Raw genomic sequence first — 21458 nt, 5'->3', positions numbered from 1 at the left:
GCTATGAATGGTCTCACATTCTCCCTCCTGGTAAAACATTTCAAGCACAGGCACTTCAACAGAGAAGGCTGAGAGCACCTCACAGCTTTGTAATTATGGTCCTGTTCTGAGACATGGGAGATGGTCCTTAGGAGGAACGAGGGATCCAAATTCAGATCTCTCAAATTTCAAGTGAGTGCTCTTCTCACTCCCTGCTGAAATGCAAACCCCACCTCTTCTCCTCCTCATCCTCCCATCTGGTAGACCTAGTCCTGAAACTGAGAGCCCTCATTGTCTCTCGCCTCTGTCCTGAGCTGAAATTCTTGAGTGAGGGTAGAAAGTAATTTGATTTTTTTTTGCCATTACTCCCATTCTTTCCTACAAAGTCAGGGGAAGAAAAAAAAAAAAAAAAAGCAAACATGAGAATGTAAGCAAGAAATAAAATAACAGAAATTCCACAAATTTACTGAGATGGAAGGGGTACAGGCGTTCCTTAAGGCATTTAATTAGCAAGCCAATGTCTAATACACATTTTAAACAGTGGGTCATCCATCAAAGCACACACCACACAGCAGGCTTCCTGAATAAAATGCTACTGTAGTAAGAAATTACGCTCACACAATTGTCTTGTGGTTTTGACTCCTGCTGGGATAATATCTAGATCAATAATAGAGGAATTTTCAAAAACTACATTAAAGCCATAAAAGGCTATTCAGAACAGGAGAACTCCAGAAATATATTAATAGAGCAAGACATCTCCCTAAGACTCAGGCACAAAATGAATGCAATAGAAACGCAAATGTAGTATTCAGGGAAAGGAAGGGAAAAGGTGATTCACCAAAATCATTCAGTGAAACAGTCTGGCTTCTTCTTTAAAGTAGTTTGGTAAGAGATAATCACCTATAAATACCAGTATTAGAGGACCATTACAGGTAATAGCCCAACTATACAGACTAGAACAACTATATCTCTTGACTACATCCATTCTAACATTATATTCACAATAAAACGGTGAAAACAGAAGTTCTTCATGTAACGGAAAAGGTCAGGGCAGTAAAATGCCTGTAATTTACCCAAGAGATCCTTAAGAAAGAAAATGTCAATTGTCTTATGAATACCTGACATGAATAAACAGCACAGCATCAGGGATATACGTTGAGACAGCATTATCTAACTATCTGAACTTTAATTAGCCAGGAGTCCCCACAGAGCAATAGCAGCCAATTCTAAAATTAAGGACAGGTAGTACTGTACACTGAAAGAGTGTGATTTTTTTTTTTTCCCCCGGTCCTGTCTCCCAACCTTTCCCTGTTGTGTCACCCATCCACAAGCCAGGAAGGAGACAAAGGGAACACAGGGGAACACAAATCGCCAATAAATCAGGAAAGTCTGTGTCCAAGGTTGGAGAACTGGCTATGAAGAAACTGTGACTTTCGTCAGATGAAAGGATGATAATCAAACACTGAAAATAAGTCTGGAAAATACTGTGAAGTCCTCCCTCACATTGGCAGGTAAATGGCCTGGTTAACCCACAGTATATTTCTTCCCTCTCAACGATGCCCAATCTCTCAGTTCTATGAAGCATTACAATGTGCTAAAGAAATGTCCTGAGAGGCCTCATCGCTTCCTAAAACACACTGCCAGCGTTAAAAGATGGAGCCTAGTAGATCTCGCTCAATTAACACCACATAGTTCATTGACCAGCAAGAAACAGGGAGATGAAGAGTTTAATGTGTGCCTGTTACCTGCACTGACCGAGGCAACGTTTGCTTCAGGGACTGCAGTGAATCACTGTGCTTTTACAAGATAGAGCTTGTCTTTTCTTTATGATTTTTCCAAATTAAAGAAATGTGATCCCTTCTTCCACATGGTATATAAACACATGCTGAAAGTTAAGAACATGTTTAAATATGGGTCAGAGGAGGAAAGGATTTCAGGATGGATCTAGGTACTTCTGGACTCAAAATCCTCCTACCTGCTAGGAGTGACTTTCAAATGCCTCCTCCTGAAAGACAGTAACAGCAGCAGAGACAGGAGCTTGTGAGACTGCAGTAATCCTCATACAGCAGTAATCCTCCTGCCTCGCTACAGCCCCAGTTCCAAACCACTCTGCAGTACCCCGGCACCACACGCTCCCTTGCACTGAACCAAACCAGATGCAAGGAGACCAAGCAGCGCTCCTGCCCCTGGTTATTTCAAGATTAGCTATCAAAAAGTGCTAAAAAACTTCCCAGAAGAGCCTCAAAGGAACAGAATCATTACCTAACTACAATAAATCTAAACAAAAATGGCTTGTAAATTTTGGGAATTAAAGAGAAAAAGGATCCTAAATTTCAAGTGATATTATGCAATCAGGCCAAGATTGTTTAATTTACCACATGCTGGGTAATAGCCTGAGAAGACTCCATGTTTCCAGAACTAAAACAGGCTCTTCATTAACAGGGTGATTTGCAGAGAGTCTGTGGGCAGAGGTGGCATTCAAGCCATTCCACTCCCCAGAGCATCCTTCAAACACTTCCTGCGGTCTGCACTCCTCTTTCCAAGCTCTATTCAGGTTACTACAAAGATATTTAACAGGTGAAAAGTTAATGCTAAATGAATCCAAAGTGCAGACTGTCATGACGGTGACAACAGAAACAGAGGGTCAAGGAAAAGCTTGTGTAAGAACATGATTTGAGAAGACTTTACCGTATGTCATGGCTGAGTGGGACAGAAGCTATTCAGGGCGCTCTGAGATGCTCAACTTTTCCTACAGAATGAGAAATCTTTAAAAAAACTTAGACATACAGCAAATAAAACTACCACCTATATGAGTAAAAGGTCTGTTAAGAGAACACAAGGAGAAGAGAAGTCCCAGACAGAGTCTACAGAAAGCATGAAAGTGCCGTGATCCCAATCTGGACTCAGCACTTTTGAAAGATCTTTCATCCCTCCCACTCAGAAAGGTCCAGAGGATTTGATACCCCCTTGGGGCACAATGATGGCTTTACACCCACAAATCTTTGTGTTTTGTGGTCAAAACACCAGCTAGGGGCCAAAGCAGACTCTCATACACATGGAGTTCTCAGACCAGTAACTGGGGGCTAGCAGGGTGTGAGGTTATCTAGGATTTACCTCAACTACTCAGCTTTTCTCCAAAATAAACACCTCATTCCGGAAGCCGTGGGTGTGTGCAACTACCACTGTACACCCAGGAACAGCAGCTCCACGTGCTTCAGAAGCTTCTCTGGGTTTGAAGGAGACCTGACAGACCCAAGGATTAGTTTATGGGCATTTGGTCATCACAAAGGCTCTAATCTTGAGCTTAGTGAGGAACGGGGCTGAGAACTGAATGTCTTAGTGACAGCTGGCTTCAACACCTGGTTTCATCTAGTTTCTGAACAGCTATTTACACACTGTTAATATTACCTCTGAAAAGAAAAGTAAGAGCAATTCTGCACCACGTTGTTCCAGAAGAAGAGTTTGATGGAGAGTCATATCTTGAAATGATTGCTCTAATCAGAGGGTGTATCAAAAATCAAGCAATTGTATTTCAAAATTAAAACATTCTACGGAACGAAAAAGAAAGGGCACTTTCACGGCTCTTCCCTCTAATGAACTTGATTTTAGAATGTGTTCAGGCCAATTTTCTAAGTAGCTACATTTTTAAATGCATTTCATCTCTGTTTGTATAAAAGAGTCATTACATTAGTCCATAGAAGATCATAAAATTCTTCCCTTCTGTGCCATAAATTTTTAGTTTCTGTCATTGCCTGACATTTGGCATATGTGCTGGCAAATGATACAGCATAATTCATTCACTGTTCACCTTGTGTTTGCAAAGCTGTTACAAAAGAAGACATTCAACTTCTGCTAAAAGGCTTGCTAAGAAATGACTTAAGTGGCACAGATCAAAAATAATTAGAACCAAAATCACTGGATTAGGAGCCAGAATACAAAAGTCATATAGAGTTAATGGAAAGATCTTCACGGACTTGAGCAGGGCTTGGATCTAGACTCTTCCCTCAAAGTATTTTAGAAATGAGCTGCAGGTAACCAATAGGGAAAGCAAGTTTAGTAAGAGAAAAAGCAAGATTCAGGACTTGTTCTCCACAATAAAAGAACCTCTCCATGTTGAAGAGTCCAACTTCTCTAATCTTATCTCATGCAAACAGTACCTTTGCATTCAGATACCTCTGTACTGTACTTCTCATGCTGGAGAGCAAATGGCTGAATTTGGGTCTACGCTCCATGGCTGCTGGTGTTGCTGCTTCAGATACTTCTGCTCGCAGACTTTGTGAGCACAACACAGAGATCTCAAACTGCTTAATCACCTCATCATTGCTGCCTGAAGGTGCTGTCTGTTCTTCATCCTCCCCGTAACTATTTACTGGGAGAAAAACACAACTCAGGCTTTAGACAATCTGCTGCCCTTGGCCAAGAAGCCAGATAACATGGTACACTTCTAGCTCCCAGATGGACCTTCTGGGGAGAAAAAGGGGACCAAAGGTTTAGGGAGGACTAGGGAATGAAGTTGAGAATAATCTGCTTCTTCAACCTCTGGAAAGCCTGTGAATGTCATATTGTATCAGCAGCTTTTACGTATTATTAGACCTTGCCCAGCTCTGCATGTTATTCTATTTTTTTTTTTAAAGAAGATATTTAACAGAGTAGAACACAAAGTAGGACAACATACAGAGAGAACCACTTGTAAAATCATTAGCATGTGCAAAGACAAAGCAGTAAGCAAAGGACTTAAAAACGTGATCATGCTTCCATTCCTCTTCAGCTCCCGCTAAGGTGGAAAGGGAACTTCTTTGGCGCAGAAAAAGCAATTCAGACGTAACCTGCTCTGGGTAATACCACAAACACTTAAATACGACACATGGCTAACAGGCACCACTGACTCCATCTACCAGCGGCAGAGGAACTCGGGAGACCAATGTGAATTGCAACGTTTAAAAGTGAAGATATATGCATTTGAGCACGCCCCTGCGAGCGCCCTTCCCCTCCTGCTACCAACATGTGCTTTGAATTCGAGATGACTGCACCCTCATTAGAGTGTGAATATCCTCCAGATGCGGGAAGGAGGGTTCAACACCTGCTATATATACTTGGCTGTGCTTTGTCAGGATGAAAACACAGAGGCATTTTGCTGACCAGCATCATCGAAGCACAGCAGCAGGACGTTTTGATCCACCGGCACGCTCAGCGAAGGGAGCGGTGGGGACGACCGGCAGTCGGTGTCTATGCACGTGTTTGCGTACACGGGTGTGAACAAGCCAGCTGTCAAGTGTGGCCGGTCCGCTGCTTTGCTCTTGAGCATGAAGTATACGATACGGTTGCCAAGACTTGCTTTGATAATCGCTATGGCAAACCCAAGCAGCTGAACAAACGAGCATTGCAGACAACAGGCAGACGGCAGGTTTCCCAGTGACACTGCCCGGTTTAGGAGGGAAAGCACCTTTTTTCATCCCAAATTATAGAATCATAGAATGGTTTGGGTTGGAAGGGACCTTTAAAGGTCATCTAGTCCAATCCCAAAATCTCACCTGCATCAACCACATGGCTACAGATTGGGAAACCGGATCCTGCTTTTCCACACTGTGTTAGGTCTATTGAAAACGTGCAGTACAAACTTAACGACAACTGCTATCACTGCTCCATAAATTTACCCGCCGTTGCAGAGAAGACAGCACTCAACTCCTCAGGCAGAGAGGACAGAGCGGGGAAGCTGGCGGTGCCGAGGCAAACTGCTCCCACCACCAGCCCAGCAGAAGCCAGCAGCTTCCATGCCTCCATGCTGGTAGACTTGATCCTCTGGTCTGATTTGCCACAGTTTGAAAATAGTCTGCTGTTCCTTCTAGAAAATTGCTCTCAATTGGAGGAAAAAGCTAAGTGCTCCTACTCTGACAAAAATGAAAAAGGTTTTAGATATTAGTTTGTAAGTGGTCAGTGACCAGCTATCAAAAAAGAATTGATTATTTTTATGTAAGCTGTTAAAAATAAGTTTCTTTGAAATTTTTTAAAATAAAAATTATTTCAAGCTGTAACAATCCTATGGCCTAAATGTGCTACAATCTATTCAAATAATCGAATCACATAAAAACTAAACACTCAGTTTCAGCCTACTGTGTTGTCAATTCACTACCTGCAGCTCATGCAATCTCTACAAAGTCGATTTACATGCTCAACAAATGCTGCTAAGTTCTATTTATATGTGTATATCTTCTGGGCATTTAAGATAAAAAATAAAAATTATTCCAGTATAAACAAAAGTCCTCAAGGTATTTGAGTTCACTCAAATACCTTGTCAAAAATTGTAAGTAAAATATCACCTTTACTAATAAAGCCACGTCTTTCACCACTTTCTAAAACTACTGTAACACTAAAATCCTGGATCCATGGGCACGAAGCCTTATGCTTAAATAAATGCACATTAATGTAGTGTTCAATTTTGGTTATTACAAGAAACTTTGCAAAGGGCACATGGATGCAGCACTCCTGGACCGCTCCCAGGGTGATCTGCATGCAACTCCCTGCACAACAGAGCAACGTCCTTTTTCTGGACCAGAAGGGGAAGGGTGAAGAGATGGAGGGGAGGAGTTTGGCCTGGTTTGATATATTATTGGCTGCTTGACTTTGACTTCAACTTTACAAATCCCCAAAGCATGACTGCATCACTCGTCATGACACTGGATGCTATTTCTTACCAGCATTTGGAAGCACACAGGCTAATTAAACGCTGGCACTGGGGAATCTGCAGCAAATGGTTGGTATGTCTGCTGCTGAATCCCTGCCTGAGCAGCAGACAGCTCCCTGTCAACTTAGTATCTCTGTATTAATAAAACTAACTTTACCCAGGGGAGAGGAAAAATGTTCACCATTCAAATATACAAGTGTCCTGATTAGGAAAGGACAAGGGGGAAACGTTTTCTACATCACCATGGAAACTTAGAAGGGCCCGTAATTACAATCTAAATTCTGGAAAGATAATGAATACATCTTGAGATCTGCAGATGTTGTGTAGCATATACATATTTCTAGCAACTTCATCTCAATTACTTCTATACAGCATCTGTTTTACAAATGAACTTCCCACCACTCAGAAGGAGACACATGGGACTTTCTTTTTTTTCCCCTCCCCAGAGGTGACAGCGGGGAAGGAAGGAGGGTGACCTCGTTTCCTGGCAAGGTATTTCAAAATACCACTATTTATTCAGAAATTTCAAACACCCAATCAGTTAAAAAGTTAGCTTACAGGCATTCAAATACACTAAGCTAAAATGCATGACATAAATAATTCAAGAGTTCTCTGCAGTGTTACCAAGTATGAAGAATAACTTATCATTTGCTCAAAGCTTATCCGAGAAAAAAAATTACCAAATAAAACACATAGTGTAGGTGTAAAATATAGATGTACTGCATGAACCGTGTCTGCCTGCATGATAAAAAAAAAACAAAACAAAACAAAAAAAACCCAAAAACACCCAAACAAACAACAGTCATTTTGGCTGAACAATGAAAAGTTTGCAAATGTCAAATTTCTGCTTGCCTATACATTTAATGCTGCCCTTGTGTGTTGTTGTTTGTTTGTTTTTTTTTAAAAAGATTTTGATTATGCTTTACAGAAGTCAGTGAGAGTTTCAACGTGAATATCACCAAGCCCCGAAGGAAGCAGAAGTACTCCACAAAACTAAGAAATTATTTGATCATATAACCAAAGACAATATCGGTACAACTATGCATAATGTATATTGTCGGAGGATCCCAGGAGTGCTCTGTGCCACTTCTTCGCTATTACAGAAGCAGTCACATAGGCTTGGCCTTAAAATTTTCATGATCAGGATGACACAGAGAAACAGTGATCTGCAACGGCTCCTAACTCAGCAAAACCCAGAACTGCACACAGACGGAAAAGGGCTTTTCTTTCGGAAAATTGGAAGGTCTGCTGCAACCGATGGCTATGTTAAAGCTTCTCAGAAAAAAAAAAAAAAAAGAGAGGAACATTTTGCAACGGGAAAAAGCAGCAACACACATGGAGTTGCTACAAGCAATTCCTACGTGACTACAGCTCCACTTTGCACTGTCTTCAATTTGAAGTCTTATTCTCGCTCTTGCCGTCAACCATTTGAACTGGGACCTCAAACGGAAGCACAAAATAATCCAACTACCTGATTTACAGTCTCAACTAAGGAGGAGAGCACCCCATAAACTTCATTTATGCTCAAAACTATTTGGAAATACAATCCGATCGCCAAAAAGCCTTCTTTTTATAAAACAGAAACAAAACCCAAAATATCCATCTACATCTCAAATGTACTTAAAATTGATGGATGCGTTGTAATACAGTAAACCCGTGCTTCTACACATGCCACTATGGACAAAGAGACCGTGCACAGCGACCACACACCACTGACTAACACCGACTGGTCATTTACTAACGAACAGAAGGCAACCTGCAGCTGGGCTTTCTCCTTGCACCCAGACCGATGTGGTTTTGTCCCTTTCTGGTACGTATACCAACCAGGGAACCATTCGGTGCACAGTGTTATAGGTAAGGTGATAGGTAAGGTCCACATCTCTCTACTCAGTGACAAGTGACAGCATCTTGCTCTTGCAACACGTCAATCTCTACCTCTTCTTTCATCCTCAGCCCATGACCAAACCAACTGGGAGCTCTCTGAGGCAAACAGACTTGGGTGTTTGCATGTAATGCAGGCAAAGAGAACTACAACTTGGCAGTTTTCATACCAGGGGACATTTCCAACAAAAAGGAGAAAAAAACAAACAAAAAAAAAGTCAGGGAGTAATCAGAAACAAGTCATTATTTGGCTCTGACCATCAAGCCAAACAATACAGCAGTCAGAGCAATAAACTCCAATTCTGCACACTGCTGTGCAAAGAAATAGAGATCTGCCCACAGAAAACAGCATGAGAATCAACATATTTTCCTGTTGCTTTTTTCCTACTCTCAAATTTGGTTCCTAAAACTAGGAACATGAGATTCAGCTTCAAGCTGACTCTCACTTTGCTGCCTAAGGTTCTTCCACAGCTAAAGGAAATGGAAGCCAAGATGCAGAAGCACAATCATCCCTGATTTTCCCAATCACCTGCTTTACATTTTGCATGCGGAGTAAGCATGAGTCAGGCTTCATTTATGCTACTGGGTTTTATTAGTACAGGCCTAGGATTTGTGGAGAAGTGGAAGAAAAACAAAAGAGATTACACACTGAGGAGACACTGCTAAGCCAGGAAAATGCCTGGTGTGGATGTAGTTACATCCATTAGTCAGCCGATACCCCTTCGCCAGCCCCGGTCAGGTTGGCTTGAAGAAAACACGCAGCTACAGAGGCAGAAAAGCACCTTCTGGCAGCAGATGCTGTGTCTATGCTGGGGACGCCGCAGGGCATGGGTGTAGTTGTGGTGCTCAGAGGTGTGGGGGTCTAAATGCTCATAGACTCAGAAGCTAAACAAACTGCTGGATCCCAACGGCCAACAAGTTAGAGAACACTGTCCTTTCCTTTAACAAAAAAATAACTTTCATTTTATAAGCATTATTTTTACGACAGTTTTCGTGGTAGCTTTCATACCACAATGAGTTGAATTCCTTCAGGTTCTCCGTCAATTGTCTCTTCTACTTGTTTGCTTGGTTTGGATGAACGCTTCTCCTTCTAATGTACTGGAGTCACTTTGTAAGCTCTCTCCACTTCTTTTAAGGAGGTTTCTCTGAATTGGCACTAGCTTCTTCCAGAAAATGGCCTTCCACCTAGCAGAAAACAAACTGGCCAAGGAAAAGCCCAGGAAACCCAGGACACTGACTCTTGCTCCTGTTTAAAGCGGTTTGACTACGCCACACTCACAACCCGTGAGAGCCAGCGTACGCACACCAATTACACACCATTTGTGGCACCCAGCGCTGTAACCATTAGCTTACTAGGCACAAGTCTTTGTTTACAGATTAACAGGGTGGAAATCAACTCCCTCGCAAAGATATTTGTTTGGGGTTGCTACGGATAACAACTGCACTGCAACAAGGCAGATATTTATTTTCCCACTGATTTCCCTAATTGAAACTTTCTGTTTGCTTCCAGAGGGTTGATTCACCACAGCCCCCCCTCTTTGCCACTGCTGTACCACCACCGTTTCCATGGCACTCCTGGGAAAAATCACAGACCTCAGCAGCAGCAGTGGCTGAGGACGTGGTACAACCAGACTCCCATGCATTCAGGACCAAAGCTGTCACCCAAAAGGGACAATCCTGTCCTCCTTCCTTTCCCCTCTTCCCCTTGTTTCAGTTTTAGCAATCGTGGCCAACTCACCTGATTCAAAAGTAACAGGGAAGGGGCTGGTAATTCCCAGCTGAAGCAACAAGCTGGTCAGGTTCACTGCACAGCAGCATGCTCATGAAGCCAGATGTGGAAAGCAGCACAACCGTGTGATCAGGGAAGGACAATTCATCTCAGCTGCAGTTCTACATCAGCTACTGACAACTGCAAAACTGCACCCTCAGGGCCAATGGTTTTATAGCTACGTTATTTATGGCAATAAGTCTAGACCCCAAAATTGACCTGCGACACAGAGCTTCAGCAAACCTCAGAGCTCTCATTAATCCAAATTCAGGGCTTTCTCTCCGGCACCACCACTCTCAAACTATTTGCTGGAAAATCCTCCCACACAAATTATGCTGGTACGTACAGACCGTATGGGCTGCAATCTCTCAATCTGAGGAGAGAAATGTCTCTGAGTGCCCAGTTTGGATGGGCAAGAACTCACACCCGGTGCAAAGAGTCCCTCCAGGGATGCTTCATCTCACATGGATATTGAGCTCTCTAAGACGAGAGTACTCGCCTGAACATCAGGGAACTCTTAGGTAGGGTGATGAAGCCACAAGACCATCAGCTATGGTCCTTAGAGACCATGATCCTTAGAAGGGATTTGCTACAGATTTTGCTATGGACTTGTTTAAGATCTGACCTAAGTCATTTGATCTAGTAGATCATGTTGATCTAACTAACAGGTACTGATGGAGTCTTCCTTCAGGAAGAGGAGATTGCATGAGCATCAAGCAAACAGCATCTGCCCAGCCATGCTTTCATCATTACCTGCAAGAACCCACACAGCCCAGAAATGCCATTCAATGACTATAAAACCACACATCTTTTCCCTCCATGACTGTAATCTCCCTCTTTTCTTTCACTGCACTCTTTCCACTTGGCTACTAAAATTGTTTCAGGAGTCTGTGAGGCCACTCAAATTGATGGCTGCTGCCAACAGGTCATTACAACAGCCAAAAATGAACTGGGGACAAGGAAGTCACATGCACACCCCTATCTGGCAAGGGGTGAGAACCAGCACTAGCTCACCTTTTGGCAGAGTGATCCCATCTCTTATAGGCTTACATTAGTGGTTTTTGTGCTGTTAAGCAACGCAAAGAGGCTAGGAGGACTTAGAAATGGATCATCCATGCTTCCAAAAGTCCTAATGGTCATTCCCTTCTGCAAGTATTTGCCTGCCATCTATTAAGTGGGCCAAGCTAGTAACAACTGTAAAAAATAAATTTAAAAAAAAAAAAAAAAGAGAGAGATACAAAAAGCACGACTGTTTGTATCCGCACACAGAAATACTATGTTCCAGCTCTGCAGAGTGCTGCTAGTATGCCTGCACGTAACCTCCACCACAACACAATGAGATCATTCACACCTGCCTCGTCTGTAGTAGGAGATGGAAGGTGAGGAGGCAGAGTTTCTAGGAGAGAGGCAGCACTTCCCAGATGCTGCCAAGATGCTGTTTATTGGTAAATGAAGCCTCTTGAGTCCTAAACAACCTTCCCAGAGGAAGACAGAGTCGCAACTGCCATATGGGGAGTGGGAAGAGGATGCCACTTAGCAAAAGTGGATCAGAAAATACATGCACACACACACACTCACATACACAATTTGTTCTGTAACCACACTGAATGGCAAAATCCATTTCTTCCTCTCAAATACATCCTTCCTCATACAGCTTATGTAACTTTCTGGATGGCAAGAGCAAATCACAAGTCCTCTCGAACAGAGCATCCGTCCTCATGCCCCCTAGGGAGCTAGGCACAAGGAAGCTCTGCCCACCAGACAAGGAACTTGGTGCAAACCCAAATTGCTGATCTAGTGTGGGCTTACAAAGATGCCGTGTCTGAAATCACCGACTGAGGATGAACAGCAATGTTCACAGGCCCAAGACAGAGCCCACAACGGTAGCACCTTTGAAAATTTGTGTTTTGAACCACTCTTTGACTTCACTCCCCCAGCTGTAAAGTTGACATAACACAACCCACCCTCCTTCAGGGTGATTGCGTACGCTCACCACCACTTACTTTTGGCATCACGGATGAAGATCCCCTATAATTTGAAACTTTTAAAAGACAGAACTGCGAAGAGGTACTTTAAACATAAAAAAGGAACACGGTACCACCTCCACAAGGACAAAAGTCTGTGCACAAACACTTTGAGTGGTTCTGAATTTCCCAGAGAGAAAGCATTCAATGCAAACCCACATCTGCACTTCATTTCAGAAAGCTGCAGAGACCAGGTGCACATCCCCAGTCATGTTAGTGCTTTCTCCCACTCCAGCAGCCAGGAGTACTTTCTGTGAAGTGCTTTTGTCCCCTGTCTGTCTTTGCTTTCCTTCACTCCGTCCTAGTGGTGCTATTGATTCAGTGTAGCCTCTTTAAATGTCCTGCTTCGAGTACAGGCACTGATTTTTAGAGGGCTACATTCTGGCTAGAGCACTGGCTGGCTCCAGAGCCAGAGAGGTGATGAAATTAATCAACACTTAGGATCTTTCCATGGAAACTGGCCAACTATCTAGTTTGGTCTCAGGTTCAAGCAGAAGTTTTATTTATTACACAAGCAGCATCTTTTTGTTACAGGTATATTTTGCTGTATGGGTTTACGAAAATTCACTTCTTGCCCAGGAGTTCCTGGCCATGTGAAGGGTCATTTACTGAGGTCAGGAGTGCTCATATACATCAGAAAGAATAATTTCCTCTGCTACAGCAATTAGTGGCAAAAATCAATGCCCTGTGTTAAGCTGGAGGCCAAGGTAAGTAAATGGGATAGTGCTTTAGTGCTTTCTAGTTTTAAAAACTCCCAGAGCCTCAGAGGGATGCCCCCCCTTACACACGCATTGAGGACAGCTATGTAGCCATCTAGACATGATTCCTCTTAGGATGTCAAATTTCCTAGTGTTCCAAGGTAAAAAAAAAATTATTTTAGTGTGACTGAAATACAATCTTTAGCTAGCACTGAGATTGTCTAATTGATTGAAGAAAACATCCCCAAAGACTTCATGCAGCTTAAGTGTAGTGCTCACCTATAAATCACACTTGTGGTATGAACACAGCATCAGACGGCTCGGGAGGCTCTTCAGTCACAGATCTCGTGGTGCAAGAACCAGCTCTGATTCAGAAGACAGCTCTGCTAGTGTGCCTGTCCCCATGCCTTTTCAGAGCAGCGTCTAAACTCCTAACTTAATGCTCACTTTGACTTTTTGCTTGCAAAAAAAAATGGGCCCTGAGGAAGAAGTGGGCTAAAGCCATGGCAATTATTGCTGCTCTTCAAACTTCATAGAATCATAGAGTGGTTAGGGTTGGAAGGGACCTTCAAAGGCCATCTAGTCCAAGCCCCCTGCAAGGAGCAGGGAAATCTCCAACCAGATCAGGTTGCTCAATAACTTTTTTGTTTTGTCTTTTTTTTTTTTTTTGGCGGGGGGGGGGGGCTGGGGTTTTTTTTTTGTTTTGTGGTTTTTTTTTTTTCTTGTTTTTTTTTTTTTTTCTGTACAGATTCAGGCTGGGAAGCAGACAGACTGGCCAGCTCTACTTCTCTGCTTGCAGAGCACTACTTTTAGAAATGGCTTATTGCTCCACTGCTTTTTTTCCAATTCTGAAGCCAAATGTTCAATGATGGATTTGGCACCCACGCTCTCGCCAACCACCCCCAGTCAGCTGATCAAACAGCATCTTAAGCCGCAGGGGGGATGCAAAGGCTGCTCTCTCCCCATTCTGCAATGGCAGACAGTTTCTCTGTCAGAAACACTGAGGTTAGACAATGAAGGAGGGTCTCTTGCCTGCAAGAGCAAGGTCATCTGTATTTGCAAAATTTACAACTACATGATGTGCAAATGGTGGCAGAGATCTTCATGCATGGAAGGGTCTGCTGTCCCATCATTAACCTCTAAAACAAACACTTAGCGTTGCAATATTTCCTGCTGAACTACCCCCTCATTTTTTAACTGTGGATCAAAAGCATCCAAAGTGAAAAACTTTTCCCAGCATTTGCTTGAAACCTTGGCACAACACTGCTAGCATCATTTAAGTACAGACAAGGACTCAGCGGCAGCCAAACCTGCACCCTGCTGATTAGCATGCCTCACACTATCTAACAGATGTTTGACTTCAGAACCCAAGAATTTCATTGCTCAAACACTTTATTAGATCCCTGAGCCTAAAAATGGTTCTCGATAATGTGTGTGCTGCTTTGGGGCCTCAGAAAAGCTGCTCTGGGAGCTAAGAAACATTCCCTAGGAGGCAAAAATGTGATCAAAAACATATTTGATAAAAAGGAGAAGGGGTAATGATGGTTCTTAAGTGCAATTTTATTTGATTTCATCTCAGAAGTGTGCTCTAAGTTTAAGAGAGGGGAACAACTATTGGATTTTGTTTTGCATCTTCTTTAAAACAAAATTATTCTCATCTAGAGTTGGTGGGGTTTTTTCCCCCTAAACTCAATAAACTATATATTGGAATGACCTTGTAACAGGTTTCTGTGGCTCTTTAATAACCAGTGGCTGCTAAATGAGGCATATCTATTTTCTGTGTTACATTACTATTGGCAACCAGGTCTTCAGTAAGTGCCCAGAAATATTTCCATGGCAACAAAAAGCATTCAGCATCGCTACTGTTTTGTGCCAATTTAGCTTTAAAATATTCTATTGTGGAGAGAAATATGGTACATTAAGTGAAATAAAGTCAAGATGCAATGTTCTGAAAAGAATATAAGGATAAACAGGAAACATGTATTTTGCAGAAGCAGGGGGAAAAAAAAAAGCCAGATTGAAGGAAAAATGTTCAAAGGTAATATTGATGCTACTGAATGCCTTTGCTGAATGTCAGCAAGTCCATATGCTCGCTTACATTGTCACTTAGGGTTAGGTAACAAAGCTAACAGAAATAAGGATACCTCAAAACATCTTCTCTTGATCATTCTGATCCATGACTGAAATTTTAAGTTGCCAGGGTATTACAGCCTCTCTGCATGCCTAGGTTACCATCAGAAGAGTTCATACTCCTGATATTAGAGAATGAATCTGAAGGAAAAAGAGGACATAAAGAGTTGAGAAATGAAATACAAAGAGCATGTGTGTGTTTTGGAAGTGAAGGGTCACTTAGAAGAGCAAAATTAGTTCTTCCACATCAAAGATCTTGTGGAAGACATTTTCAAATCACAGTTCAGCACTTTCTCTCCTATTATACAACTTAGTTCTGAGAAAACAGGCATCAGCTACAAACCCTCCAACTCTCAAATAGCCAACTTCATGACTATAAAGTCTGGAGATCATCAGATGGCCCTTCGTGCAGGGCACTGCAGAGATAAAAAGATAAAAGACTATTTGAGAGCACCTGGAGTGACATTCCCTCTGGTGTAAAAAGCTACGCAATGCCCTCTGAATTGCTTTGTGTGGAAGTAGACAGCTCTAGGCAGCAGCTATGCAGGTGCTGGGGAGCTCTGCAAGGCCAGCCTTCCAGTCCATATTGGCTCCAGACAGCTTACTGAGAAGGAAACCCAATAAACATTAAGAGAGTCCAACAGCAATTTGATCGGTACCTGCTCTCAGCTGGGAGAGAGTGACCTTTAGCTGCAGTGATGGGTTACTCTGGCATCTGACTGTCACTCTGTATGTCTCTCACCATCCACCTAGTCCATAACACTCTTCTAAGGACCCTCTTTCTCAGATGTCCCTGCAGACAGGACTGCAGGTGAGAAACTGCTCTGAAAATGAGAGCAGCCCATTCCTGGCCCCCATTTCCCTGAGAGCTCACCACCTTTCCTCCCATCCACTCTGAGGTAGAGCATAGTCCAGAGAAAGGACAAAGATCTGGAGAACACTTTCAGCAGGTGGCTGCTCCCCAGCCTACTCCAAGGAGCCCCAGGATTTGCCGTGAATCACTAACAGTCCCGCTTGAGGGTACAGGCTCTGCAGGAGACGAGGTTGTGCCCCGGATAGCTCTTATCCAGGAGGATCCGTGGCCCCAGTACTCACTGGAAGGACACTACATGCCCTGTTCCATGGTGCCTGTGCACACATTGGAGACAATCCAAGCACACACAGTAAATCCACCCCTGCAGCATTGATTTCGTGCCTATGAACAAACCCTGTGGACAGGATTACTGCACAGGCAATGGATAAAGGTACCAGAAGGTAGGGGATCTGCATAGATTAGAGGTTTGGCTCCAAGAGATACAACTCTGAGGTGCTTAATGTGAGAATTGGCAACGGCTCATTTGCAATATGTAAGAAGCACTCCCAGCTTGGGAGAGAATAGCTAGACCAAAAGCTCTTTTTAATTATTTACTCCCTGGCCATAACAGTGTGAGGAATAGTAATAAAGAAAAGAGCTAATTTTAACATTCATTAAAGAACAGCATCAAGGTTTATACCCTCTCAGTCTGATATTCCCATTAAATATGAAAACAAACAGGCTGATCTTCTGCAGCCTGCAAAGAAAAGGCTAAATACGTAAGACTTCCCTAGAAGCCAAGAGTGATGAAAAGCTCTTGGTCATTATAAACCAAAAATTTTCAAGAGCATCCACTGCTTGCTTAAGGAAAAGGAATTTAGATATTCTGAAGACTCAGTGAGTCTCTAGTTCTTCATAAGCCCCATATTGTAGATCCATTTCCCCCTCCCTCCACCCCATCCCATCTTTTCTACCTTATCTCCTTCCTAGGATGTTTGGAAAGGCCGGCTTTAACCCGGCAAGACCCAAGGATGGTGTCAGCAGGACTGCAGTTTTCCTGCTTCTGGTTGGGACACATATCTCCATCAGTCCTCTGTGACCCACACAACTTCCAGCCACATTTACGGCGATATTTAGTGAGTACAAGTCACATGGCTGAAACTCAGCCCTGAACACAATCGCCTGGAAAGCTGTTCATGTCACTTAACGATCAGAAGTCATAGTTAGGCCTATTTAAAACTGAAAATATAAAATTCAGTTCTCCTTCCCATAATTTCCTGCCTGCTGTCCTCTTCAGTCTTATTTGAAAAGCCTGTGGGGGCGGTGGGAGGGGAGGAAAGCGATTTGGGAGCCTTTCATCCATAAAATCATGAGATAGGGCTGGCTTTTTAGTACAGCATTTCACAGCACATGGCACAGTAACATCTTGAGATTCCTGGCACAAAGAAACAAGGTTTGAGATTATATATATCTTTAATAGCAATGACGCAAAGGCAGATGGTTCTCAAAGCAAAGGCTTAAGGCTAAACACTCCCTTTGAAGGGTCCTGCTACCAGAAACAAAACACAGGGGGAGCAAAATACTCCTTGCTACTGCAACAGAGCCCAATTGCCTTCTAATACACAGCATTTCACCCTGGAGATGTCTACTTATTTCAACAAGATTAGTCTCATGAATGAGAGAAGCATTGGAAACAAAAGAGGAAAGGTTAGATTTTTCTTTGTGATTTGGGGAGTTTTAGCTTAGCTGTGGGAAACAAAGACAACACAGAACATAACAAGCAGATTAGCAACTAAATCAAATCAATACCAGGAAACAGAAGTCTCGATAATACTGTCAGGGTGCATGCTAGCTGCTTACCTGCAAAACTTGCCTTGCCATTATCACTTTTTAAGGAGCCACCCACGCTGAGGTTGTGCTCATGACTTCCCATCCTCATAGAGGGCTCACCTTCTTCCTCAGCAATGGGAGGAAGCCGATCAAGCGGCTGGAGATCTTCATTTGTCCAATAGGATCCATTGGCTGTCAAAGACCTGGTGCTTTCAACACACTGCTCTGGTAAACTGCTGGTATGTGTAAGCCATTTTTGCTTCGGTCGACCCATGTCAGAGCCATGCAGGAGGTCTTGTGAAGCAAGATCAGGACCCCCAATGTGACCATCTTCTCTAGGATATAAGTATTCCTCATCCCAGAGGTCCAGGAGTTGTTCATCGTCTGATTCCTCAGAATAATCCTCATAAACTCCTCCATGATTCTCCAAGTCCTGGTTCCTCTCTCCGTCTGACTTACGACCCACTCCACTCAAATTCAGCAGCGAAGCAGATATAGAGTCTCCTGCTTGTTGGATAGCTTCGTATATTTGAGTCATCCAAGAAGACAGTGGCTGAAGGAAATTCTGAGCAGCCTCAGAAGCCATGTTTAACACTATGCCAGTATCTGGTGATCAGTTGTTCAGCTTTGCCAGCATGTCACTTACAATTCAGGGAGCTACAGAATAAGCACCATAAGAGATTACTGTAAATTGCTTGTCCATCAACACCTGTCGACACACTATGTACGTAAGATGTCTAGAACTGAGAGGAGAAACAGAAAAAGCACTTCCACCCATTGAGAATATCACTAGAAATCCAGAAATGATGGACAAATTACACATATTCCTGCGGAGATCTGGAAAGCTTTCATTCAACTGCTAAATCTTACATAAAAATAAAAACATAGAACATTGGAACAGAAGTACCTTTTCTGAAGTGCACACATTCTGGTTACAGCTGTCAACAGACCTGGTAAAAAAAAAAAAAAGTACAAAACAACCTGCAGTCAAAAATCTCAGTCTCCTGACATCACATCCTTAGCACTAGCATGTCCAGACAGGAAAACTGAAGGGTGGAGAATTTACAGAGAATTATGTTTTGATTTATTAAAGTGACAGGCCTAAAGCATGCAGAACCAGCCCATGGCAGACAACCATCTCAAACACTTTGCTCCAGAAAGGCTCTGAAGAAGCCCTCTCTTCCACAGAGTAACACAACTCTTTTGCTGTGTTTTGACCTCCACAGAAACAAAAAAAAAAAAAAAAACCACCAAAACACAGGAGATGGAATATTATAGGTATGAAATTACTGGGAACAGAAGCAAGTTAACAAAGGATTGGCATCATGTCAATATGATATGGTCTCTCAAAACTTACCTAAAGTCTAAATAAAAACATAACTTGCAGAAGGTTAAGGTGCCTTTTTGCCCGATATACATCTTCCCACATTATCACAAGACAGATATTCTTTTAGGAACTCTGAGAAGAAGGAGAAACCTACAAATAGGACGATGGGTTTAGGAAGAACGAATTTAATAGTTGCAGATTTTAGGCTGAAGGACAACTAAGAAGCAAAAAGAATCTTCAAAAATTAATACCAGTGTCTTGCTGAATTTAGTCTAGGACCAATCAAAGTATAAAAGGGTAAATACAGCATAAGCAGCAAGAAAACAAGTTCAGCAGCAATTTTCCCTTGTGAAATGGTCTCCGGAGAAATGTAGTGGGAATCCCAGTGTTTTGGATTTTTAGATGGAGTGCAGACTAAGGAGATCCCACCTTGCCTGGTGTGCAGCATTTCTACAGATGAGATCAGTGACTTAAGAGGTCTTTACCTTTTGAAACACTCACACTGAATGATTTTGTTCAGTGATGCTGATTTACACTGCAGACCCTTCCAACAAGTTTATTATCAGCTTCAGTACGTACCAAGAATTACAATCCCAACAGGGGCAGTAAGTGAACGTAGGTCACTAAAGCCATTTTAAAAGCTGATGGCCATTACAACCTCCCCGGGCTTAGGGCACATGCTGTTCCAGCATCCACCTGACAACTGCTGGCCTCTGGCTCAGCCGCTGGGACCCAGGTGAGACTCCCCGCCACGCATTAAACCTTTGGCAAAGAACAGACAACATCACGGCATAACCTCCCAGGCGAGCTGTTCCCTTCATCAGCTCTCCTCTTTCTAACCCTGCCCTTGGCAAAACCTCTCTGCTTTGTGCAACTTATTTTCTCACAGACCTAAAGTGATTGCACACTCCAAATAACACATTCTCAGCCTAATGTAGATTTGCTACTGCTAAGTCACAGCACCAGATAAGTCACTGGGAGGAGATGGCACTTGTAACTGAGATTCTCCCTTCTCTTCACGGAAGGAGATCAATTTGGGTGGGTAAGTACTGGATACTGAATTTTTAACTTGCCACTCATTTACAGGGAACAGCAAATGAATCTCTGATTTCTGAGGAAGGCTCTGTGTCGGCAGCAGCCCTTAGAGGAATACAAGAATCCAGGAGGGATAGCTCACCAATGTAGACAAATCACATGGGTGCTAAAATGAAGCGCTGCTCTGTTCTAAAAAATCAACAGAACATAGACTTGTGATATTTGCATAGGGAATAATTAGCTCCTTTTGTTATTAGATTTCAGAGCTAAGACCCAATTGGTCCAGCAGAGCCATCCCACTTCTCCCGATGCTCCAGCTGACTGCACCACCGCTCCGGCAAACATCGCGGTCCTGCACAAGAGACCCCACATTAGGGAGGCTGGTATCACAACGATAAAGACAGCAGGAGTTTTTCAAGGCAAGATTTTACTTTAGTCATGGCATTAAAGCAGCGACCTACAGTCACCTGCAGGGCTTGAATGTAGTCACCTGGCAATCCAAAGAGGCAGATAAGACTTGAACGGAGGACGCCACCTGGAGTACCACATCCAGCTCTGGAACCCCGCAACATAAGAAGGACATGGACCTGTTGGAGAGGGTCCAGAGGAGGCCACGAAGATGATCAGAGGGCTGGAGCACCTCTCCTGTGAGGACAGCTGAGAGCCTTATTGTGGTCTTCCAGTACCTAAAGGGGGCCTACAGGAAAAATGGGGAGAAACTCTTCAGTAGAACCTGTTGTGACAGGACTAGGGGTAATGTTTTTAAAATAGAGGGACATAGATTTAGATTAGACATTAGGAAAATATTTTTTACACTGAGGGTTGTAGAACACTGGAACAGGTTGCCCAGAGAGGTGGCAAATGCCTCATCCCTGGAAACTTTGAAGGCCAGGTTGGCCGGGGCTCTGAGCAACCTGATCTGGTTGGAGATGTCCCTGCTCCTTGCAGGGGGGTTGGACCGGGTGGCCTTTAAAGGTCCCTTCCAACCCAAACAATTCTATGATTCTATGATCTTTCACATAGCAAGCAGTTGCCCCGATCATCTTGCTGTAAGTTGGCTGGGAGGAAACACGATACATGCACACACATAATTCTACCCAAGACCTAGAAATTTGTCTGAATCAAAGCCGGAGAACCTCCACAAATGGTTTGATTTCAGTTTGTAGACAATGGATAGACACTGAAGTGTATTTCATGCAAAAAAAAAATCTGAACCGCTTTGCAGTAACACCTGCAACACACCTGTACCACTTGCAGTCCAGCGCCTACATAACCCCTATAGAGAAAAGCAAAGCCACCTCCAGTGTGCCT

The 21458-nt window shown here is 43.1% G+C and overlaps 1 protein-coding gene across 1 annotated transcript in view; it reads right to left on the bottom strand.

Annotated features, from left to right (window-relative positions):
- SYT16 (synaptotagmin 16) overlaps positions 1–18377 on the bottom strand; it is a 45859-nt gene extending 27482 nt beyond the window's left edge. Inside the window, exon 1 of the mRNA XM_086748879.1 lies at positions 17816–18377. Within this exon, the coding sequence (XP_086605005.1) occupies positions 17816–18371 (556 nt within the window). The 5' untranslated portion in view covers positions 18372–18377. The remainder of the gene's footprint in view (positions 1–17815) is intronic.
- Positions 18378–21458: the final 3081 nt, after the last annotated feature.

The sequence above is a fragment of the Chlamydotis macqueenii genome, chromosome 5, assembly GCF_036417535.1.
Source record: "Chlamydotis macqueenii isolate bChlMac1 chromosome 5, bChlMac1.mat, whole genome shotgun sequence".
Classification (NCBI taxonomy): Eukaryota; Metazoa; Chordata; class Aves; order Otidiformes; family Otididae; genus Chlamydotis; species Chlamydotis macqueenii.
Note: the sequence above shows the minus strand (reverse complement) of the source record. Positions and strands in the feature narration are given on the sequence as shown.